This window comes from Equus przewalskii, chromosome 2 (genome assembly GCF_037783145.1).
Source record: "Equus przewalskii isolate Varuska chromosome 2, EquPr2, whole genome shotgun sequence".
Taxonomy (NCBI): domain Eukaryota; kingdom Metazoa; phylum Chordata; class Mammalia; order Perissodactyla; family Equidae; genus Equus; species Equus przewalskii.
This window is the reverse complement of record NC_091832.1, coordinates 66,443,231-66,468,743: the sequence shown is the minus strand read 5'-3', so window position 1 is coordinate 66,468,743 and position 25,513 is coordinate 66,443,231. Positions and strand designations below refer to the sequence as shown.

General features: G+C 38.7%; 1 protein-coding gene and 1 non-coding gene across 15 annotated transcripts in view; one reads left to right on the top strand and one right to left on the bottom strand.

The window, feature by feature from the left end:
* Window positions 1-15,976, bottom strand: part of CBR4 (carbonyl reductase 4) — a 105,818-nt gene extending 89,842 nt beyond the window's left edge. For 13 of the 14 annotated variants that reach the window (XR_011537729.1, XR_011537730.1, XR_011537731.1 and 10 more), the window contains exons 1-4: window positions 15,500-15,976; window positions 12,958-13,078; window positions 12,070-12,206; window positions 9,413-9,547 (exon numbers count right to left, since the gene is read on the bottom strand). Coding sequence is in view for 11 of the 14 variants with exons in the window: in XM_070611523.1 (XP_070467624.1) it covers window positions 9,413-9,547; window positions 12,070-12,206; window positions 12,958-13,078; window positions 15,500-15,641 (535 nt within the window). In the remaining 3 variants the exon portion in view is untranslated. Of the gene's footprint in view, window positions 1-160; window positions 2,255-9,412; window positions 9,548-12,069; window positions 12,207-12,957; window positions 13,079-15,499 lie in introns of those variants that run through there. The other variant, XM_070611520.1, reaches the window with a different exon arrangement.
* A 1,154-nt stretch (window positions 15,977-17,130) lies between these two features.
* On the top strand, window positions 17,131-17,260 carry LOC139082148 (small nucleolar RNA SNORA31). Its single transcript, XR_011537875.1, has one exon. It is a non-coding gene; the product is annotated as a small nucleolar RNA SNORA31 (small nucleolar RNA).
* The last annotated feature ends 8,253 nt before the right edge of the window (window positions 17,261-25,513 follow it).

Here is a 25,513-nt window from a genome sequence, read left to right as displayed (position 1 = left end):
GAAATGTTTATTTTGCTGAAAACGATAGAAGCTTTTCTCAAGACATTTGCTCAGTTTCAAATAACAATTAATTTGCTCCTGAAAGTTTAATTTGACATTATTAATAAACCTCGCTTAGGAAATACAAACTTTTGCTATCAATCAAGTAACCAAGTCTACATTTTTCTTCAATTTAACTCAATGAACATTTATTGAACACTGAAATATTTGGCCCAACTCCTAGCACAATATAAAAGGGTGGATACAAACATGAATAAAAATTCTATTTCTTTAGGGAACCTATAATTTTTGGAGGAAATAGTCACTTGTACCCCTAATTATAATGTAAGGAAGTCTGGTGAATATGCTTATAGAGATGTACACAAAATACCACAGAACTGATTAATTTTCACTTGAGCAGGGGTCGGGGGGAGGTAGGGTAGAGGAAAGGAAGGCATCACAAAGGTGGTCACATGAACTGATCTGGCACTTCTGACAAAAATTAGTTCCATTTGTTACAGCTAAGACAGCTGATGATTAGAAAGACTAGTATTTCCAATATTCACATAAGAAAAAAATCTTATGATCATACCCAGTTCCAATGCAAGTATACACAGAAAACTCAAAGTTTAACATGGTACTGGTATATGACATAAAGCTTGCAGGGAACATGTTCTAAAGTATAAAATCCTACAGTATAACGTACTACACAATATATTAAGCAACTAAGTCTAAGTGATTATAGTATACATATATGCCAGAACTGTAGATTTATTCAGAAAATTGTGACAGTCTGAGACATACAAATACATATTATCAATAAAAACAATTTCTATAATCAGTATTCCATATACTACTCACTCATTTAGGTTTTAAAAAAGAAAGCAAATAATTACTCCTCATGAACAATAATTAGAAAAAAATTTTTTTAATTTAAAGTCATGAAAAATAGAAGAACTAAAAAGTTAGACATAATGTGTGAAGCAGAAGTTTAATGTGCAATCTCAAAAATACAGTTTTCAAATTGGCTTGTGTTAAAATTAAATCATTTATAACTCAAACTATAAATCAATCTCAATACACTGCCATTTAAAAACCAGGACAAATGTGAACTGAACACTAGATTAAGAATTAGCATTATGCCACTGGCTTATTATGCAATACTATGTAATTACCGAATTTTTCTTTACCTTTGGTTTTCACTTTTAAATACCTTAACATTTTTTTGAAAGTCTTGTGAGGAATAATCATAGATTTTTCTATCATATAGCCTATTAAGACAGTGACAGCTTTATATGGAAAACTGGCAACAAGCTGAACGTCTTTCAGTAAGGACCTGGTTAAATAAATCATGGTACAATCATACAATAGAACAATATGCAGGCATTAAAATGATGCTATGGAAGGATATTTAAAATGAAAGAAAAAGAACATTTGTACATTAAAAAAAGTAGGTTACAAATGAACTCAAACTACTATTAAAAACAAAAAAACTAATATATACTAACGACAAAAAAATATATACCAAAATATTAACAGTGATTATTATTACATACTTATTTTCTCCTTTTACTTGTCTGTACTTTCCAAACTCTGTAACAGATGTAATTTTTTTATTCAGACAAAAAGTTATCGCAAAAATAGGCACAGTACTAACTTCAGATCGTCTGTAATGAGGGCCCAGAATAACAAAACAATTTTGTATTATTTGTGTGATTCATTTTGAGATTACATAGTAAAATAAATCTTCTCTGCCATAAAATCGTACATTTCTTTTAAAAGTCAGCAAAATGTCCTTCATTCACCTTCGTCTTTAAGAACGAGAAGCCAAAAGGAATGCAAGAATAAAAGGAGAAACAGCTGACACAGACAACCATAAAACTGGATAACCAGCCTCCGCAGAATTTCAAGTGAATTGTAAATGAAACTTCATCTACACTGAAGAGTCATAATAATCAGTGGGCAATCCAATCATCTTAACAAGCATTATCATGGAGCTCCCTGATTTCCAAAGTTGTATGTCTTTGGACATACTGATTTTCAAAGGTACCTCAGAGAGTGTAGTAGGAAGAAAACTCACCTCACAGGTTAAAAAAGTTGAATGAATTAAAATTATAAATGTAACATTTAAAACCTTATGTTACCTTCTCAAAAGTTCATGATATAGGGGTCTGGCCCGGTGGCCGAGTGGTTAAAGTTCCACACACTCCACTTCAGTGGCCCAGTTTCATAGGTTCGGATCTTGGGTGTGGACCTACTCCACTCATCAGCCATGCTGTGGAGGCATCCCATGTACAAAACATAGGGGAAGATTGGCACAGATGTTAGCTCAGGGCGAATCTTCCTCACCAAGAAAAAACAAAAATGAAAAAAAAAAAACACAGTCCTACTTACACCTTAGGGGAAAAAAAAAAGTTCATGATATAATTATCCTTTACTTTAAGGTCTTTTTGGATTCTAGCAAAATTGGCACAAAATATTTCCCCACTAACCTGCAAATCCTCAGCAGAAAATCAATGATGCATTTTCATCTTAAGAAAGAAAGAACTCAATAAAGTACAGTAAAAATGGTTTGCAAAAAGGGCCTTGTGACTATGTTTAGCAAATTCTAGGCTCAACTTCTAACTGGCTCTGGTGCATTTTTCAACAGTTAGCATTTTGTGGTAAAACGACCACTGGATTAGGACACATTAAACTAGATTCTATTCCCTAGTCTGCTGATAGTATCAAACCTATGCCCTGAGGAAAGTCATGTACTATCCACAGTCATGTATGGTCTAAAACTGTATGGCTGTTTCTGTATCATAAAATGAGTGAAGTAGATTGAAAATGATACATCTCTGAGGTTTCTTTTAGCTTTACAAAACCATGATTCAAAGATGAAAAGTATGCCTCATTAGGTAGTCTTCATGACTTCCTTACTTGAAGTTTAGGAAGTGAGCTCCCTGAGAAAGACCCTCAGGTCTTACATTGGTAGCCCTGTGGAGGTTAGAATAGTTTCCGTTCAAGATGCAGGGATGCTAATCTAGGTTTTAATCTGCATGCTAATCTGTGCTGAAAGGAACTGATTTGCCCAGTTTCTGGGTGGATGTCAGTTCTCATGTGTTTGTCCTTTTGGAAACAAAGGGTAAGGCCACATAATGTGTGTGAGGCCATTCGAAGGTGTTTTCACCTTGGAAAAAAGGCAGATCTAGAAAGGGCACGAGGTACTGGAAGACAAACCTTAGACAGGAAGAGTAAGACAAATCAAGGACAATCCCAGTGAGATGAAAAGAAGGCCTCTGCCACATAGTCATGGGCTGTGAGGACAGACTGTGGTCCTCCAAGAACAACCAAGTGCGCCAGATACACGGAGCAGGTACAGGTTAAGACCCTGAAGCTTTCAGTAAAGCCTCGTTCAACGTTACAGACTGGATTCACCTCTGCTATGGTCAATGCCCACGTTAGGTCAGATCTGTAAAGGAGAGAGAGGTGCCTTCTGAGTCTGCAATGATTACAAGAAGTCCAGAACTGGGATGGTGATGTTCAGGCACCCACCTCACATGAAGATTCCCCCTCCACTGCTCAAGCTTGGAAGACAAGGGTGTTATTTCACTAGGGAAGCTTGAAACAGCCTCTCCCCAGACCTGTGGTTGGAATTAACCCTCATGGGACAGATGCTAGCCATCATCAAACTCTGCACTAAAGGCTTAAAATAAAGTAGGCGTCCGAAGCCAAGTTGAAAGGAAGAGTTGAATTCACCAACACTGGCTTTTCCTCTTTGATCATGATGTTTGATGTAGAGAGCAAGAACATGTCCAACAACATAACACCTTTCTCTCATCGTCTGCAGGGATGTTTTCTATTTAATAGACTTTATTTTTTAGAGCAGCTTTAGGTTTACAGGAAAATCGAGTAGAAAGTAGAGAGAGTTCCCACAAATTTCCTTATCACACTGCCCCCTCCTACCCCTACATCTTGTCTCAATGTAGTACATTTGATGAACTAATACTGATACGTTATTAGTAAGTCACGTCCATCGTTGACATTGGGATTCACTCTTTGGGCTGTACAGTTCGACATTTTAACAAATGCATAATGTCATGTATCCACCATTACAGTATCAAACAGAATAGTTCTACTGCCCTAAAAACCCATCTGCAGCTTTTTAAAATTCATATATATCTTCTCCTAATTTATCAGAAATCAAATAAAAAATGTGAAGCTAGTATCTAATGATAAAATTACTCCAGGCTCTACCAAACTTCATTTTATGCTATAGCTCATGTACCACATGATCTTCACTTAGGAATATATTTATTCATATTTATATTTACATTCACATTTATATTTATAGTCAACCAAGGCACTACATACAAACAGTCTTTTGGATTCTAGGTCATATATCATAAGACCTGAGTAGAGATATCAGCAGTTCTTAAACATTCCACACCCCCATCTTTGTTCTTGTATTGCTTTCTAGTTTGTGCTCTCTCTCCTTGGCCCCACAGAACTCTGTTCCGTAGCATTCTTTCACTTTATTTGTAAAGTTCTGGAAATTTTGCTCTACTCCTCATTTTACTACATATATATTTACAGTGCCTTTCAAGCTGGGCTATAAAAATTACAAACTACCAGTAGGTGCCACTATCCAACAAATGATGTTATTACTGATCACTTGTTGGACAGGTGGAGGTTTCTAGCTGGCTACAAAACTATCACTCCTTAAACCAATACACAGATAACTGAAATGACAGGGGCCCAACTAACTTAGAATAAAGAGACTTCTACTTTAGTTCTGTATACATGACAACACACTCAGCATATTTTTTAAAAAATATGAACTCTAGGAACAGGGATGTTCTGGCTTATAAAAGCAAGCGCATGGTTCTTGTCTAATGAGAATTTATGTTTAGTAAACTCTAAAGGAAATGTATTTCCTTTATCCATTTTTGGGTAGCTATTTAGTATAAAGAAATAGCATCTCATTTCCATATTAATAGGTCACTATTTTAGTTCTGAACATTTTTATACACAGCAGAGACTTTATATTTAAATAAGACATCAGGATTTTAGCACATCACCAGTATCAACAACTGTAGGATGTGCAATATTTGATATATCCACCAGCTCAGACGTCCCTTCCCTAGTATAAATTTCTAGGACCTAGAAAGAATTAACATAATCCCAGATACTTTTTTAAGGAAGAAGAAACAAGGCTGCTGCCAAAAACTAGACCAACACTTTTTGTTTTTTAAAGATTGGCGCCTGAGCCAACATGTGTTGTCAATCTTCTTTTCTTCTTCTTCTTCTCCCCACAGCACCCCCAGTATCTAGTTGTATATTCTAGTTGTAGGTCCTTCTGGTTGTTACGTGGGACACCGCCTCAGCATGGCCTGATGAGCGGTGCCATGTCTAAACCCAGGATCCGAAGCAGCGAAATCCCGGGCTGCTGAAGCAGAGCACGCAAACTTAACCACTTGGCCACCATGCGGCTGGTCCTAAGACCAAGATTTTAACCAGAACAAATTTGTATGTCTTAATATTATGTTTGTAAAAGTGTATAGGGAAGTGGTGTGAAAAATCAACTCCATATCAAAAAGCACATAAGAGCACCTGGAATAACACCTGTTTTGAGTAACGACCAAACTTATGCAAGCATTTGTCAACAAGATTTTCTCCAAGTAGTAAACATAGAAGCTCTTCAACTTAAAAAAAAAAAAAGGTGGAGAGGGAGCAAAACACTTAAGGTACCCTACAGAAACAAATGCAATGGATACGATTTGTCAAAAATTTAAATGCATATACTCTTTGAGCCTTGGCATTTTCATTCCCAGGATTACACTCATAGTCGCACATATGCAAAATAAATTACGTACAAGTATTGTCACTGCATAATTAGTTATAACAGCAAAAGATCAGAAACAACCTAAATGCCTATCAAGAGGCAACAGGCTAAATAAATTATGGTACACCCATAAAACAGACATTATTGTCTTTTAACTCAGCTATTAAAAGTGATGGAGCAGTCACAAAAGACCACATATTACATGATTCCACTTATATGAACTGTCCAGAATAGGGAAATCTATAGAGACAAAAAGTAGATTAGTGATGGCCAGTATTGGGAAGATTGGAGGGAAATGGGCATTGGAGCGAATGCTAATGGCTATGAGATTTCTTTGGGGATGACGAAAATGTTCTAATATGTACTGTGGTAATCGAACAATTTTGTGACCATACTAAAACCACTGAATTATACACTTCAAATGGGTGAATTGTATAGTAAGTGAATTATATTTCCATAAAGCTGTTACTTTAAAAAGTGAAGCAGTTCTATACAGAATAATATAGAATCAACTCCAAGATACATTGTTCTATGAATAAAGCAGGGTATAGAACATTGTGAATAATATGATACAATTTGGGTTTTCTTAAAAAAATTATATATATTAAAATCATATATAATATATATTAATATATTTAAATATATATAATTTTATATATATATATATATATATATATATACGCACATTTTCTTGGCTTGTATATGAAATACAGAAGAAACCAGTTAACAGTGGTTGCACTTGAGGAAAAGAACTGGATGCCTAGAGAAGACTCACTTTTCACTCTGTCTTTCTGTACTTTAGAATTTTGTACCATATGTTTGTATTATCTATTGAAAACATATATCTTTTTTGAAGTAAAGTACCCATTACAGTTTTATCAAATATTATGTTTCTTACATTTAATATTTTCCAATCAGCAAGATTTATCCATGATGAGAAATTTATTTTATACTGAAAGTAATACCAAAACTTAGCAACTACTTGATCTTCAAAAAGTCACCAACATTAGGCAGCAGATGACAGCCTAATTTATTATTTCCCTTATTCCTTACTTTTCCTGTATCGAATTGCTTTTTAATTGTTTTCCTTAACTGGAAACTCCATTTGAAGGTGATCAGGAAAACTGACATAAAAAGAGATATATTGTTAATTCTGATGTTTGTCAGCTCTATTAAAAGATCCGGAGAAGAATCTGAAATTACTATCTAAAACAAAGTTAAATAGTTCTATAGAATCAATTTAATTCTACTATTTCAATTTGCACTGTGCTTCTGACCAATGAAACATATTCATACTATGAAATCTGCTAAATATATACAGCCAAAATAAAATAAAGGTTTCTTTACTAAACGGCCACACTTTCAGCAAGAGGTTTTTTTCTGTAGTATAAATCACACTGGAAAGTAAGATCTTTAAGAAAGGCTATACGAACACAATTCCAGAACACTCATAAAACCTCTCGTTGTATACAAACTGGATTCCCACTATTTAGCCTGTTGCCTTGGCAACTAATTCACTCTAATAAAATTAAGCATTCCTCCTTCAGCGTTTCCATAGCATCACATACGTACCCCTACTTTACATTCATCACATGCATTGAAATTATTTGTTTATATCTGTCTTTCCCACTGTACTTATCTCCTTGTGGCAGAAATATTTTATTCATTTTTGTAATTTTGGAAACTGGCACACTTCTTGCATATAGGAGACACTCCAGGGAGTCAGCTGAATGAGTTCTTATGTGTTAGGAATACCTTCATTACCCTGAAACCATCCAGCTTTTAAATGATCATGAGCTGAAATTAACTCTTCATTACACATACTATTCCAATCCCTAAACGAGAGGGAAGTAAATAAATACAAGCAGTCCCAAACCACAAACAATCTATTCTATATATAGTTAAACCAGGTTAACAAGAAAATCAATCAAATTGCACAAAGCATACACAAGCAGAAAACAGCACCAAGATGACAGTGCAGCTTTTGGATTATCTTTTTTCATTTTTTTTTTTTCAAAAAATGGATGTATCTAAATTATAGTCATTTATCAAATGTTTATGGATTTGGAATGCTTGAATTTAGCTAGTCTCTGCGACTAAACAATGAATTGGGAAGGCAGCACATTATAGTGCAAAAGGGTTCTCAGGACATTTGGACAATTCCCTGATCCCCGCTGGTTCAACATCAGCGCCAAATACAACACCAACTCTTCGGTCCAAGCGGGAGCCCTTAGTGACTTGAAATGGAAAGGTGGCAACGGTCTACTTCAGCCTATACTTTCTTACAACCAACCAATGAAGCAAAATAAAATGTCTTTTCTTATATAGGGAATCAATTCTTAAATATCTATAGTAAGCTAGGACAAAGATTCCATCGAATTTTTGTGTTAAAATTCTAACACAAATCCTGGGTAGCTCTCTAGGGTACAATGAAATCCACTGAAACGCATCTTATCTATTTTGAAAATAAACATTATATAACTTCTGGCAATTCTTTTTCTGTCTAAATACTGACTTTCTGGAGTAATTAGTCTATCAGTTATTGTACATGATTGCTTTGTGAAATGTGCAAATGATATCACCTTTGCATCCTTGTTTATTTCCTCTGGTTTGTATTGTTATTAAAAGCATATTGTACTATAGAGCTATTCAGATATTTATTTATTTATTTTTTTTTTTTTTGGCAAGGAAGATTGGCCCTGAGCTAACATCTATTGCTAATCCTCCTCTTTTTGCTTAAGGAAGACTGTCACTGAGCTAACATCTGTGCCAATCTTCCTCTATTTTTGTATGTGGGGTGCCACGACAGCATGGCTTGACGAGTGGTGTGCAGGTCTGCGCCTGGGATCTGAACCTGTTAACCCCAAGGTGCCCAAGTGGAGCATGCAAACTTAACCACTACACCACCAGGCCAGCCCCCAGATACTTTAAATATAAAGAGACATTGTTTCTGTAATACAGATATATAAAATATATTTAGGTAATGGATGCATTCCTTGGAAAGTTCTGCGTTCACAAAGTCTAAATTAATCAGCAAATGTTGTATCCCAGTGAGCAGTAAACCAACAGGACGTCTCAAGAAGAGAAGGACACTTCAAATGGAAACAGTTCTCCAAAGGTATACAATTTGGATTTGTTCAACTGCAGGATATATGTTACCAATACTCTCCCCCTACCCCTACACCACTTACTTGAAATCCTTACATTCAGCTCTTAAGAGTTCTTAATTTATAACTGATTTTTAAATAAGAACATTATTATGGTTCTTAGTTTGGGAGTAATCATTTAGTAAAAAAAAATGCAAAGCGGTTTACACAACAAAACAGCCTGGAATTACCCTTGGCCATTTCCTTGAGGGTGGTGCAGGGCCTGGCAGTGTGGCCAGCTGTGGCCATGTAAGTCCTGTTGGGACACAGTCACATCCTTCTGCATTTCACTACTCAAGTTTAGTAACAGCGTGGATTCCACGTTCCTGTTCTGATCCTCTCTGACAAGTGCCCGATGGCGCCAATGCACTTACAGGCACAAGAACAATCTTTGCTATTATTGTATAAAGCCATAAATGTACATAAATTATGTTTTAATAGAAAAAGAATTTTCACTGACCTGGTGCAACAACATTCACTCTAATTTTCTTCCTTGCTACTTCTTTAGCAAGAGCACGGGAAAATCCAACTAATCCTCCTTTACTGGCACTGTACACAGACTGGCCAGAATTGCCTTTTAAACCAATAACACTTCCTAGAAAAAAAAATGAGAGCAAATTCAAACCAATTAAAGTGGTTATGTGAATATTCAGATAATTTATAGTAAACAAACAAAAATGGTACAAACCATTTTACCTTATCCTTTGCTAAAATTAGGAATTCTAACCATTGTCATTTGAGTAGTAAGTCTTAGGGGTCTGAGCCTGCTCCAGATATATACACAAAAGAAGATCGGAAAGAAGCTTACAAAAACCTCAAATGCCAGGTGGGGGCTTGAGACTTCATCCATTAAGTGAAAGGAACCCACACTCATCATGTCTGAGTAGGTCAGACATGATGAAAATTCTATTTATAAAGGCTTCCAGTAGGAAGAGGTTAAAACCAAAAGTCAGGTAGAGACTGATTAATTTTATGATTCTACAACACAGACATAAAGAAGTACTCATTTCCATCTACAAAAACAGATCATCTGAAGGTAAAGCCCACTAACTTTGAACTACTGGCAATCTAAATTAGCAAAGCTTCAAAGCTTATAAACTTTTTGTAAAATTCCAATTTACTTATCTTCAGTGAACTTGTAGTGCCTACTAAAGATTCTTGGGTTGCCTCATTTATATGAATATGAAAGAATAATTTATAACTCCAATATCAACTGTATGCAAATAAATTCTTGCAGAACAGAAGTGGGGAAGTAATTTTCTGCACCAGTGACCTGTGCTTACGATATAAAAATTTATCAAGAACATCACAAAATTTTTGAAAAAGTGATTTTATTTTAGAAAAAGAAAACATTCCAAACACTTTATATTATAATCAACAAATCAAATATTAAAATATTTATCTACATTATATATTATTATATATGCCAGTTATGACAAAGGAAAGGAATTGTGAAGCACAGAGAAAAAAGAGACATCAGACAGATGAAATATAGGTGAACAGAGAAAGGGGAATTTGGGAGAAAAGGATGGAGAGACACAAAGAAAGAAAAATACAGGCATGGAAGAAAAGCCAAACAATTTTTGGAAGCTTTGGTTTATGCCACACACTATTGTTTATCTGGTCAAAAAGTGGTAACTTCTGAAATATCAGTGAACTTTCTAGCAGTTTAAAGTAGTCCTTTCTGTAATAATATTTTCAATTATCTATTTTTACCTACTGTTAGCACAATTCTAAAAGATTTGCATGTATGCAAAGGACTGACGTGGGTTTTTAAAATATATGTATTTAGGGGATATTTTAGAGTTACATAAATACAGCCCACATTATCAGGTGATACATATCCATGCCAAATACCAGCTTACAAGAACCCAAGATCATTATCTGGCTGTATTAGAAGACAAAGGTCAAGTCTTTTACTAATCTTTTATAAGAAAATACGATCTTTTCCATTTTTAAGGGTAAATGTCAAAATGTTCTAACACTTATTAGCACAGAATTCTTTCCTTTTCTCATTTTCAAAGAGAAAAACTCTATATTCTTGGAATTGGAAAGCCATTTCCCATGTTAAAAAGAATATGGTCATTTGCTTTAACAGAGCAGCATCCCCCTTTTGTAGCCTTTCAAGGTATTACCACTTAAAATTAAAAGGTAGGGGCTGGCCCAGTGGCATAGTGGTTAAGTTCACATGCTCTGTTTTGGCGGTCCAGGGTTTACAGGTTCAGATCCTGGGCACAGACCTACATACCACTCATCAAACCATGCTGTGGTGGCATCCCACATACAAAGCAGAGGGGGACTGACACCAATGTTAGCTCAGTGACAATCTTCCTCAAGCAAAAACAGGAAGATTGGCAACAGATGTCAGCTCAGGGCCAAACTTCCTCACCAAAAGAAAAACAAATTAAAAGGCAAATGGTATACCACTATTTTCAAATTACGAAACTGAAATAAAATGCCAAGTCATTTCGCATTTTATGGTCTACAGGCACATACTACACGGTTTATCCGACCTACAGGTCAGGTGAACTGAAGACTAGGAGTTACTTACCCCTAAAAAATTGACAAAGTGTTTCCTTACAAAAACCTCCTCTCAAATCTTTTAGATTTACCACTGACCCATGCAACTGCAACAGACATCATTTTTTAGCCCCCACTATCTAAAATTTTTCACTTCCTTGTCTATTTTAAAAATTAGGTTTCCTATAAAAATCAGGATGTCCAATTTCTCTTTAAAAATCAAAACAGCTGGCAAAACACAGGACCACACTTGTGCACAGCAACAATCTACTGGATCTGGGCAGTGGTTGCTCCTGCCATTTCATAAGGCCTCTGGACATCAAAGCTGGCCATCTTTTGTCATTTATCACGTCGCTTGTGCTGTCATGTTTCTAATACCTGGTGGTGTCACTCATTTAACACCTGCTTGATCACTAGAGGGACGTGAATTTGTGATTCTTGTTTTACCCATTAATCATTTAATAAAATCCTTTTCCCATAGATAATAAAGAGACACATTTCATCCAAGTTTCACATGTGAATACATGCCAAATTAGTCGATTAAATATTTTCATGGTTCCATGAGATAGTTATAAAGTCACAAAGATGATGACTCACCTACGTTAACAATAGACCCCCTCTGTTGCTGAATCATAGTTTTCATGGCAGCTTTACAGGTGAGCATGGAACCCAAGAGGTTAGTATGAAGCTGAGATACCATATCTTCAGTTTTTGTTCTTACCAACAGGCTATCCCTACCCAAAAAAAAGAGCATGTAAATTCAAAACGGATAAAATAAACCAAAAAAGTCAAATATATAACATTTTAGCTGAAAGGGGAATACAAGAAGTGCTTCATATTTGAGCTAGAATACCTAGAGAGTCCCATTTTAAACTTGGCTTGAGATGCACTAAAATAACAACTGACAAGCCAGAAAGGATCCACCTGGAAGCCAGTTTCCTACCCCTTCTTAGGCAGAGTGGCAAATATTCCTAACTGCTAAAAGTAGTGCAATGTAGCCACAATAGCTTGAATGAACCAAGCAACTGTCATACTGAGCCATGTTTAGCAAGGAAATTAATATATTATTTAAAGAGTCTATCCTAAACTCACGTTAAAAAAAAAGAATATCCACTCAGATTCCACTAATATTAAGTTCATGAACTGACAAAACATATGTGGTGACAGAAGTCAGAATAGTGGTAACCTATAAGGAAGTATTAATAGGGAAGAAACTGAGAGCGCATTCTGGGATGCTGGAAATTCACTTAGCACTCAATATGTGTGCTGATTACAGTACAATGGTAAAACTGATCCAACTGTACCCTTATTTTATATCTCAACACAAAAGAAAAGAATGGATGGATTGACAGACCAAATTTTAAATGCAGAGAGTTTTTCTTCCAATTGGAAATAAAACAAGCTAATTAATGTATTAACTCATACTAATCAAAGACATTAGAAAAAAAAAGACATACTAGAAATGCTCTTAAATTTGTGACCAACCTATTAATTCCAGCTGCATTTACCAAGAAATTAACTGGACCTAAATTTTTCTCCATCTCTTCGAAGGTATTTTGAACTTCATGTTCTTTGGCAACATCACAGCTAAAGGCCAAATGATCTCCTACACAACAAAGTTAGATTAGAATCACTTGTAAATTGTAACTTGAATTTAAAAATTATTCAGTACACATCTGTTAACCATCCACGATGAGCTGGGCCTTTCCTAATCTAGAACCTAGAGATAAAAGAAGATTATGTCATGGGTTCCTATTCTCATGGAACTAAGTCTAATAAAACTGGGATGGGGGTGGGTGGCACCTAGGGAGAAACACAGTAATACTAGAGAATGTAAATCTTAAAACTTTTTTTTAATCAACAAAAAGTGAGGGGAGGGTCTTTTTGTGTTCATAATGCTTTTTAAGTTTCATCTAATAATATTTAAAGCTTTGATACTGACCCCATGCTACTTAATTCAAGGCTTTTGGGTTTCAGATTCCTTTTTTGAAATTTATGTCTAATTCTGTTAGGTATTTGTTGAATTGGTTTCCTGGTGCTAAGCATAAACTCTAGGGCTTCTTTTTCTTTTTTTCACTATGGCACATATATTATAATGACTATTATTCAAGCCCGACCATCAGGAGAGATGAGACAAAGCACAAAGCTGCAAAAAAGGCTAAAACTACAAAACATGGGGAAAAAAACTTTTTACTAAAAACTGTAACCTTTCTTTTTAAATGGTCACGTTTTTTAAATGATCGGATTAAATACCCAAAATATTACACTTCAAAGCAAGCATTCTCTATTTAATAATATACCATTTAACACTCTAAAAGATAGTTTTTTAAAAAACTAAACAATTGCTTATTTTCTGGCTGACCCTGCCTATACATTAATGTTAAAATTTCCCCCCCAAGACTTTCGAAACAGTACGTCATCCCAGAAGTCACACTTTCTGGGTAAAAACCAATCGCTCACAGAACACATAATTCAAGGAAATGAAAGGCTCAAAAGCATGCTCTATGTCTCACTCTTGGCTTTCATCTGACTTATTGGGTCCACAGCAACCTTTGAAAGCTCAACCAACGGTTTTAATCTAGTCCAGCAAACACTGATGGCTTGGGGTGACCCCTTAAGAACCATTTTTTCACCCCCTTTGTCATAGTAATGTCAGCAGCAATGACAAAATGGAGTAACACGTGTCAAGGCTTCTGAAATAGGGCTGGGAGGCCCTTAAGGTACCCGCGTAACACCACTACCCAGGTGGAATGTAACTTTTGAACTGTGCTTCACCACTGGCATCTCCACCTTTCAAGAAATATGCTTACGCCCATAGGTAAGAACTTTCTGCCTTAGAGATGGCCTTAGCAACCAATCTCATAGGGGGAACAAGTTAGTTGTTGCCAACACAAATCACAAATTTTACAAAACATCCTGTGTAATTTTCCTCTTTGTGCCTTTATAAACCCTTGCCTTGTCTTCCTCCGAGCCCATTTTGGGTTTCTACCTGAATCTGTGTCTCCCGAATTGCAATTCTAACTGCCCAAATAAATATCTGCTATTTTAACTGTAGTGAGTTCTTCCCCGGGCAACAGTAACATAACGGCAACGAATCGGAGCAGCAAGACAGTCACTCAAATTCTCCCTGGTCTATAACATGTGTTCTTTTCTTTCAGTCTAACATTCGCTACACCCATGTCAACATTAGGGTGGTGAATCCAATCAATAATGTTATTTTAGAGGTTACAGCCACATCAGCAGGGCTCTCTTCTTCCCAACGCCTCCCGGATAGTAAATGAGGTGCAACTGTCCATTTTAGTAACTACACAAATAGCGGTGTCTTGGTATCTTTGAAACATCCCATTTCTCCCTACCATCAACAGACTTCAGTTTGCAGAACAATTACTAATCCTTTACTAATAAAAAAACTGGAGTTCAGGTGCAATAAAAACTTGGCAAAACGAACCTTAACTGTCCATTTGTAAGTCACCAAAACAATCTATTAACTTAAGCCCTTATAGATGTAGTAAAACAAACCAAGTATATCTCAAAACCGCCTCGTACTCAAAATTGTCTCCAAGAAAACACGGGCCAGGAGAGCCCTCACCAAGACTGAAGCGAGCCTTTGCGCCCAGCCCTGCCTCCTCTGGGCGCCCAGGATCCCGCCACGGAGGTGACCTTTACCCTGTAGCAACAGTTAACTTGTGTGGCTCTCTCCTTCCAGACGCCAAAACAAAGCAGCTCCTCACGGCTAGCACTAGCCTCAGGGACTTGGGTGCTTATTAATGGGGCCTCACAAGACTGCTAAGTCCTAAGGACACCCCAAGAGCTCAGCCCTCGGCGTTCTGCGGGAAACCGGGCGCGTGCACAAACCGGGTTTGTGCACCAGCCGCAGGCTCCTCGGGGCGGAACGCTCCAGCGCGCGGGAAGCCGAAATGCTCCACCTCAAGGCCATAAAGGCCAGATCTGCTCGTTTTACAAACGAGGCCGCGTATGGCGCTTGGACGGCAGCCACACAACTGGACAACTCCAGTTCGGTACCTACCGCCGAGTTCACCGGCGGCGGCTTTGGCCACGTCTAGATTTCTGGCGATGATAGCCAGTCGGTAGCCTTTCCGGGCCATTAACTGGGCCACTGCCCTGCCAATGCCCCGGGAGCCTCCAAACACAGCACAGACTTTGTCCATCTTGGACCGGAGAGTCGCAAACTCGGAAGAAAGAGGGCCAGGAGTGGAGGCCCCTTTCCAGACCCCTCTGAGCTTTTAAGCCAACGCCATTCTAAAGATCTTTTTTTCAAAGCCAAACCGCCGCAAAAACACTGTCACTCTTCTCCTCCTCCTGCCGCCAGACTCCGGCGATCAAGGAAAACAGCAAGAAGCGCGAAGAGTACGGCGTCAGCACGTCGACGTCAGCGCGCACGGGCTCCCAGGCGCCGCATATTACCAAGACGCGGGCGTGAAAGAGCCAGGGCAGCCGAGGACTGTGTGGAAGGGGCCGCGCTGCATGCTGGGAATTGTAGTCTGGACGCTGGGGCCGGGGAAAAAGTGAGAGCGCGCTTCTCAGCCGGAAGTGTACTGAGGGCAATGGGGGTTACCTCCGTACCCCTTGGGATGTGGGAGTTAGAATTAGAGCTTGGGTGACCAGCCATTCCAATTTTCCTGGAACTAACGGGGTTTTTAAGATGCTGGTCTTTCCGTTTTAAAATGAAGACGGTCCCCGGCAAACCGAGACAAACTGATCACCTGAGTTAGAACCCAGAATATACGCTATCCTCCGCATCTGCCTTTCACCCAGGGTTTGTCTTTGGCTGGAGACTAGATGTCCTACTTATTGAAGAAGTGGTCCCCAAGTATCGGACTCACACCAAAACCTATCCTACCTGTCCCTTCCCCAAGTTGCAACAGAAATGGGCCTCACCCCGCCTGGATGTCAGCATTCATCACAAGGGGTGTTGCGAAGGTGGATGCCTTCTCAAGAACACTATATGTAGGAGCTCAAGAAATGTTAATTGAATGATTGAATAGTCCTGCAGGATCGATAAAACAAGTGTCAGCTGCTGCACGCGAAAATAGGTTCCTGCAGTTCTAAGTAGGATGTGCTGAGTGCTCTGAGAGTTAATAAGGTAGAAGTTGAGCATTTGTTACAATGACACTGTAAGAAGGAAGCATTTCTTGATACCATGTCATTGCACTGAAGGATTCAGAAAAGTATAAACCATGGTCGCTACTACTGAAAAATACACAATCTGGGGTAACAAGACTAATACTTATGAAACACTAGTGAGTAGTCCCCAAATCAAAATAAAGTGCAAAATTATATTAACACAAGAGCTCAGAGAAAAGGGAGATGAATGAAGAATGAACGGGTGCGTGGGAAAGCTGGATTTGAGGGCTGGATGTAGTTTGAATAAAAGGAGGGGAAGAGCAGGCAGGCTGTAAGCAAATTGAGCATTATTTTTATTCCACCTAGATCCAAAAGGAATTTGAAATGGCTTACAAAAATACATCAGTAAGACCTCACGCCCATTAAGATGGCTACTAGCAAAAACAACAACAAACAACAAAGTGTTGGTGAGGATGTGGAGTAACTGAAACTCGTGTGCGCTGTTGGTGGGGATGTGAAGTGGTACCTGGCTTTGGAAAACAATATGGTGATTCCTCAAAAAAATTAAAAATAATGCGTCTGTTTGACAGACCTGGAGCAGTTACTGTCTGCTGCTAAGGTTTCCACCTCAGATGCAAGACAAAAGTGTCCTCGTGGTTTCTGTCTGATTGTGGCAGCCAAGATTGAATGAGGGAATATAAAAGAAAAACATGATGATAGAGGGAAAGACATGGAGAGAACTTTTGCAACTTGGAAATAAGTTTGTAAACAGTGAAGAGCCTGTTTTACTCCAAAGAAGAATCTAGAATTTGAGTTTACAGGAGAAGTGTTGGAAAATCATCCCCCTACACCCTTGCCTTTTGATTGATTCCACTTTTAAAAGCTTAAGGGTCAAAACTAATTAAATTAAAAGCAAGCCATTAAAAAATTTGCAAATAGAATTATGTGATCTAGCAATTCCACTTCTGGGAATATACTCAAAAGAATTGAAAGCAGCATATTGAAGCAATATTTATACACTTATATTCATAGGAGCATTATTCACAATAGCTAAAATGTGGAAGCAACCTAAGTGACCACCAATAAATAATGGATAAGGAAAATGTGAGCTATAGGGTTATAAATAGGTATAAAATCATACACAATGGAATATTATTCAGCCTTAAACAAGGAAGGAAATTCTGCAATACGCTACAAATGGATGAAACTTGAGGACATTATGCTAAATGAAATAAGCCAGTCACGAAAAGACAAATACTGTATGATTCCATTTATATGAGGTACTTTAAAATCAGAGAGACAGAAAGTAGAATGGTGGGGCTGGCCCCATGACTGAGTGGTTAAGTTCACACGCTCTGCTTCAGCAGCCCAGGGCTTTCCCGGTTTGTATCCTGGGCACAGACATGGCAGTGCTCTTCAAGCCATGCTGAGGCAGCATCCCACATGGCATGACTAGAAGGACCCACAACTGAAAAAATACACAACTATGTACCAGGGGGCTTTGGGGAGAAAAAGGAAAGACAAAAATCTTTAAAAAAAAAAAAAAAAGAAAAGAAAAGAAAAGAAAGTAGAACGGTGATTGCCAGAGGCTGGGGAGAGGGGAAATGGGAAGTTATTGTTTAATGGATATAATGTTTCAGTTTTGCAAGATGAAAAGAATTCTGGAGAGGGATGGTGGTGATGGTTGCGCAAAAATATGAATGTATTTAATACCACTGAGCTGTATAGTTAAAAATAGTGAAGATAGGGGCCAGCTCAGTGGTGCAGTGGTAAGTTCACAAGCTCTGCTTCGGAGGCCCAGGGTTCGAAGATTTGGATCCTGGACATGGACCTACACACCACTCATCAAGCCATGCTGTGACGGTGTCCAACATACAAAATAGAGGAAGCTTGGCACAGGTGTTAGTTCAGGGGCAATCTTCCTCAAGCAAAAAGAGGAAGAGTGATGACAGATATTAACTCAGGGCCAATCTTCCTCACACACACAAAGAATGGTTAAGATAGTAAATGTTATGTGTATTTTAGCATAATAAAAAAATTGGGGGGACCTGCCCAGTGGTAGAGTGGTTGAGTTTGCATGCTCCACTTCGGTGGCCCTGGGTTCACCTGTTTGGATCCTGGGCACAGACCTACATACCACTCATCAAGCCATGCTGTGGCAGCATCCCACACAGAAGAACGAGAAGGACTTACAACTAGGATATACAGCTGTGCACCGGGGCTTTGGGGAGAAAAAAAAAAAGAGGAAGATTGGCAACAAATTTTAGCTTAGGGCCAATTTTCCTCACAAAAAAAAAAAATTAAGGAAAAATAACTCAGTGATGCAAATATTAACATTGACAACAAGAAAACTGAATGCAGTTTAAGGTTTCTTAATGGGGTTGATTTTTGTGCCTAAAATATATCCCCAAACTGTCAAAATACTGTGATTTAAAAGCACTTGAAATATTTCTTCTCTGAGGAGTTACACCACAAACTTGATACCAGGTTGTTTTCAATTTTCAGAAATTTCCTTCTTTTTATCAATCTTTTTGTTTAATTTTGTCTTTTAATTATATAAAACATTTACATGGTTCTTAAGTGTAAACCACAAAACAGGTATATTCAGAGAAGATTAGCTTCCATTCTTGCCCCTGTTTCTCTTCCTACTCCTATAAATTGCCATTTTGTTAATTTCTTCTTTATCCTTCCGTTTTTTCTTTTTGAAAATATTGAAAATGCATATGTTTTTCCTGTTTTCACCATCTTATACTAAAAGTTGTACACTATAAATATTGTTCTACACGGGACTTTTTTCAGGATAATATAGTTGGCAATCACTGCATAGCTGGGTACTAAGATTCCCCTTGTTCCTTTCTACAGCTACAAAGTCCTCCATTATGGGGATTATGATTGGCAGAATTCTAAAAATGACCCTCCCTCAAAGTCCTCCCCCACCCCCAACCTATTCAATCAAACACTAATCTAGGAACCACTGTGAAAGGAATTTGAAGATATAATTAAATCCCAATTCAATTAATCTTAAAATATGTAGATTGAGTGAGCCCGATCTAATCAGGTGAAACCCTTAAAAGCAGATCATTTTCTCCGGCTGATGGCAGAGAAGGAAGTTAAAGACATTTAAAGCATAATAAGGATTCAAGGCATGTGAAGCATTGCCGCTAACCTCCAGGAAGAAAGCAAACAGCCATGCTAATGGGGAGGGACAGCCTCCAGAGGCTGAGAGCAAGCCTCAGCTAAAAACTGGTAAGAAAATAAGGACTCAGTCCTACACGTGCAAGAAAGTGAATTCTGCCAACAATCAGTGAGCTGAAAGCGGACCCAGAGCCTCAGATGACAACTGCAGCATCAGCCAACACCTTGACTTCAAGTCTATGAGATGTGGGCAGAGGATCCAGCTACATGGTACGCAGACTCCTGACCCATGGAAACTGTCAGATTATGTATGTTTAAAAAGAAATGCATGATTAAATTAAATTTTAGAAGGCAGAGGACCACCCTCATCCCCCCTTGCACCCCCCTCACCCCGCTCCCCCGGCCAAGGCCAGAACAGTAACATGAAGTCAGTGCAAAAGTTATACGAATAAAGGCATGCTATAAGAATCTATTCAGTACTAAAGAAGAGATGCATTTATGTTCTGAGTTTCCTAGTGGCCAAAGCAAGTAAGGAAACATGAGTAGTTACAAGTAGTAATTTCTATTAGAAATAAATACAGTGGTTGTGCAGCAGAGAGGTCTAAACAAAATTTCCTCCTCATACATCCTCATACAGGGGCACTAAGCATTCTAGTGGACTTTATCATGAAAAGAAAATATTGTAAGGCAGCTTTTATGGTGTCTATTATTCTAAACAGGGGAGAACACACCAAAGCGGACTTTATTGAAAGCCAATACAATAGGAAGTTAAACAATATGAGCAAACAGTTAGACATAAGAATGAGTCTTTGCGTATCTGAAACAAGGAAATGAGGAATATAAGCCTGATTATGGGAAGGTTGGGATGGTGCTCGATTAGAGCCAGCTTTAAAGCCAGGAGCCGGCCTTAAACAGGCGGGCTCTTTAACACCAGAAGTGAAAAGATATGAGCGGCATAGAAAAGCAAATAGTCTAGCAGCGATATCAGGATGGGTTGGACCAAATTTGTCTAAGCCCCTCTCCACATATACACTCACATGCAATCTTGGAAAGGAAAACCTGTTTCAGACAAATTACCATATTCAGGTCAGCATAAATGCCAGCTGTCTTCCTGGCATCCAGCATGGTAGGCAAACCAGAGAGCTTCAATCTTTGTGGACAGTTCTGTCAATTTCCATAGGAAAAGGGTTATATTTTTTCTACACCTTGTTACTTCAGCAAAAAGCATGGGTTTTAGATCTATTCCATGGATCACAAAGATCATTAACACACAATGTGAGGTGACATTCAAAATTCTCAAAACCTTCCAATTTTTCTCACTGTATATATACAGTAATGGTAAGATTGAGCTTTGCTTTTGACGCATACTTCAGTTTAAACCCCAAGGCTGCTATTTCTTTTTTTCTCTCTTAATACAATACCACTGCTATCCTGGGTGAGAACACATTCATCACAACGGCTGCGCCACTAGCCCGGAGGGTTATTAGCAGGGGAAGTTTCACTATCCCCTTGCTAGTGAACTGAGAGGCTGTAAATTAAGCTGGAGCTCCTTTCCCCAGAAGAGCACTGAAGAGAGCCATTAGGACGGCCCACCCTTAGTCTTTTCTTCTCACTACACCTGTCACTTTTGTGATAATATTTTGACCATATTTTACACCTTTCTTTAATTTAAATCTACATAAGAATATATTCTCTCTTGACTCCAACAATCGGAGGCACCTGAGAAAATTCCTTATGTGTTAGGACTGTTAGACAAATGTTTAAATATACGTGCTTTGTACTATTTTTTTCTTTTACAAAAGGAATACCATTTAATTGCAAAAAGAATTTTAGAAGAAATAATATGTTTAAATGTAAATAAAAATTAATGGAAAGCATTATACACTTTAAATGGGTAAATTATATGATGTATGAATTATATCTCAATAAAGCTGTTATAAAAAAACTAAGTGAAAGCCCACTGTCCTAGTGTATGATGTTTGAAACTGCAGCTAATTGTAAGTGGGTTGTACCTTTCACAGATACTTTTATCATGAATTTAGATTTATAATACCCAAGATTCCTAATCTATAGAAAAATTTATTTATAAGAAATTCCTAGTTATGACAATATTTGTTGGGAATCCTCTTTACACAGCATACTGTACTAAGTGCCTCCAACTTAGCAGGTCCAGAATTGGACTATTGCCTTTCCTTGCAGGATTCTTTAGGCAGAGACGGATAACCTGCAGTACCCTGACTGCACGTGGCCAACCTAGCTTCTCAATACAGCCCGTGCCCTTATCTCAAAAAGAAAGATTAGGCTGCTGCCTCAGTGTGGCTGCACAGATATAACTTCTGTGATTAAAAAACAGTGTTGGGGGGCTGGCCCCGTGGCCGAGTGGTTAAGTTCGCGCGCTCCGCTGCAGGCGGCCCAGTGTTTCGTTGGTTCGAATCCTGGGCGCGGACATGGCACTGCTCGTCAGACCACGCTGAGGCAGCGTCCCACATGCCACAACTAGAAGAACCCACAACGAAGAATACACAACTATGTACCGGGGGGCTTTGGGGAGAAAAAGGAAAAAAATAAAATCTTTTAAAAAAAAAAAAAAAAAACAGTGTTGGTTTTCTCTTGACATTCTTCTATCCAATCAGCTAGGTAATCTAAGTTGTGAGGAATGTACCTTTTATCATTTACAAAAGCTTATTTCATTTAGAGTGGAAAAAAGTGTCCTTTGAGCACTTTTATTTGGTTGAATTGGCATTCATGCTAAAGAGGCTGCCCAAGGAGACCTTCCAAACCTACTGCCAGCATGCGCTCAAGTGCTTAAAGCAAAAAATGTGGGGTTTATTCCTACCCTCTCCCACACACTCCACATCCACTCCACAAAGTTCTGCTGCTTCTTCGTCCTAAATATCGCTCCAGCCTATACTCTCTTCTTGAATTCCATTGCCCAGCCTTGCTTCAGGCCCTGGCGCCTGGATGACTAATACAGCTGGTCTGCTATCCTCCAGAATGGCCTGCTCCAATCTGCCCTCAGCACCACCACCAGAGGGCTCCTAAAACACAAATCTGGTCCTATCACTCCCTGAATAAAACCCTGCAACAGCTCCCCATCAAGCACAGGACACAGCAAACTCCTCTCTGATCTAGTTACCTCTCCAGTATCCTCTCCTGACAACCTCTTCCACCCCTCACCCACCAAACTTCTTCCCAATCACACATTCTCAGCTATACAAGATACTTGCAATTCCCTGAAATGACGTGTTCTTTCACACTTCTGTGCTTTCCCAAACACTGTCTTCCCAACCTCTAAGGCTCTCACTTCTCCTGGTGAAATCATATTTCTCATTCAAGACAAGACTCAAGGGTCTCTTCCAGTGGAAGCCTTTCCTGACCCATAGCAGGACATGTTGATGGCCTCCTTTCCCTCTCCTTATGTGTATGTGTTTTGAGTCTGTGTTTCATGGAGGGATCCTGACCTCAGAATTCATGGGACTTTAGGAAGACAGTAAATAGATTTCCAGAGATCTGTGAACATAGCAAGTTAAATACAAAATCTTGCATCCATTTTAAGTGAGTCGTTTCTGGGGAGAGGGACCACTTCTTGCCTCAAGCTCTCAAGAGGAAGTCTCACCTACAGTGGTTAAGAACTTTCTGGACTAAACTGTGAACTCTTTGTATGTGGACACTATCGCGTTAATTTTTGTCTCCCTGTTTGTAGCACAGTTCATGGGGCTAGTGAATGCTAAATATATTAGCTAATGGATGAATAAATGGAGTGAATGAAATAACTCATTTAAAAAGAATTTATTGCTATGGGCAAGAACCAGTGTTGGATATAGCTGTGATTAAAATAGATCTGGTTCCTGCTTTCATTGGGGAAATAATCTGGCAAGGAAGACAGACATTAAACAATTCATCATGCAATTACTATTTAATTGCAGTAGTGGGAAGGCCTATAAAGGAGAAGTACAGGCTGCTAGAAGAGGGCGTAAGTGGGAGCTTTGATCCAGTCTGGGGGTCCAAGGCCAGAGAATGCTTCTTTGAGGATGTAATGTTCATAAAGTAAATGAATATTAACTAAGAAATATTATAAAAATGATAACTACAATTACTATCCATTAGTGTGTTACAAGGTTAACTAGAGGTAGCATAACTTATACATAAAGAATAAAAACCCTAATTAAAAAATTCACTTTTAATGATGAAAGAGATGATTAGTCCAAGTAGGGTTAGCATTACTCCTAGATGAGATCACTTAGCTTGGACGTTTCACCAGGAAGTACCATGGAAGAGTATAATGCCTGAAATTTCATGAAACTCCTTTTTTTTTAATCTGCCAAAAATTTTCTATGGTGTAAGGCCAGTCCTGGATACTTGGAATCAAGCCCCCAATGCAGCATGTCTGCCAAGTCACACACAAGAGAACTCAGTCTTCCCAAAAATTAGTTCTGAGGCTGGCCTCAATCCTCTGCCCCCATCCTCGTGTCCTTCCATTCCCATCTCTTTGTTTCTTTGGCATCTTCTCTCCTCTGCCCTTCTGGCTGAAGAGTCTCACTTGGCTCTCAACTCACCTGCTGTGTTTCCCAGACTTAAGGGAGCATCTCCCATCCTGGCCCTGCCACTCCTCAGACTGATCAATGTGTATCAGAGGCCCTGGCATGGCTCTGGGACATCCCACCTCCTCATGGGCTCAGGCTGGCAGCCCTGACTGCACTTGGACTCTGCACATTCTGACTCTTCCAAGTTCACCTGGGAAAGCCAGAATCTACACTGTGTGGTTTTAACATTCAAGACTGACCTGAAATATATGGGCTTCTGTATTTCTAGGTCGCCCCTTTGTGACTGTGGGGATCTCATTTTAATGATCACTACTTTTTGTTCCTTATCTGTGGGCTACAGAGACCCATCCCCCAGCTTGGATTTTGATTACAGTTATGCTGAGTAGAAAACTTGGGCCTATCAGACACACATACACACACACACAAAATTAGTTAAAATAGGCCTCTAATTGGGATTAATGTGTGTTATAGACTGAATTGTGTCCCCCCCAAGATTGATATGTTGAAGCCCTAACCCCCAGTGTGGGATGGGTCTAACTCCCGTATTTGGAATAGGGCCTTTAAGGTTAAATGAGGTCATAAGAGCTGTCTTAGTGCATTCAGACTGCAATACAAAATGCCATAGACTGGGTAGCTTACAAACAACAGAAATCTGTTTCTCACAGTTCTGGAGGCTGAGAAGTCCAAGTTCAAGGCTCTGGCAGATTCGATGTCTGGAGGACCCTCTTCCTGGTTCGTAGAAGGCAGTCTTCTCTCTATAACCTCACATGGTGGTGAGGGCAAGGGAGCTCTCTGTGGTCTCTGTTATAGGAACACTAACGCCATTCATGAGCGCTCTGCCCTCATAACCTAATCACCTCCCAAAGGCCCTACCTCCTAATATCATGACAGCAGGAGTTAGGATTTCAACATTAGAATTGTGGGGAGACACAAATATTCAGTTTATAGCGCGAATGGAGCTCTAATCAGCTAGGATGTGTGTCCTTATAAGAAGAGGAAGAGATAGCGGAGGGCTCTCTTTCTCTTTTTCTTTCTCCCTCTGTGTGCACACAGAGGAAAGGCCGTGTAAGGACACACAGAGAAGGCAGCCTTCTGCATCCAGGAAGAGAGATGTCACCAGAAACCAACAATGACAGCATCTTGATCTTGGACTTCCAGCCTCCAGAACTATGACAAAATAAATTTCTGTTGTGTAAGCCACTCAGTCTGTAGAAATTTGTTACGGCAGCCCTAGAGTACTAATACAATGTGATCATTTGCTTTCCTCTCTACTACAA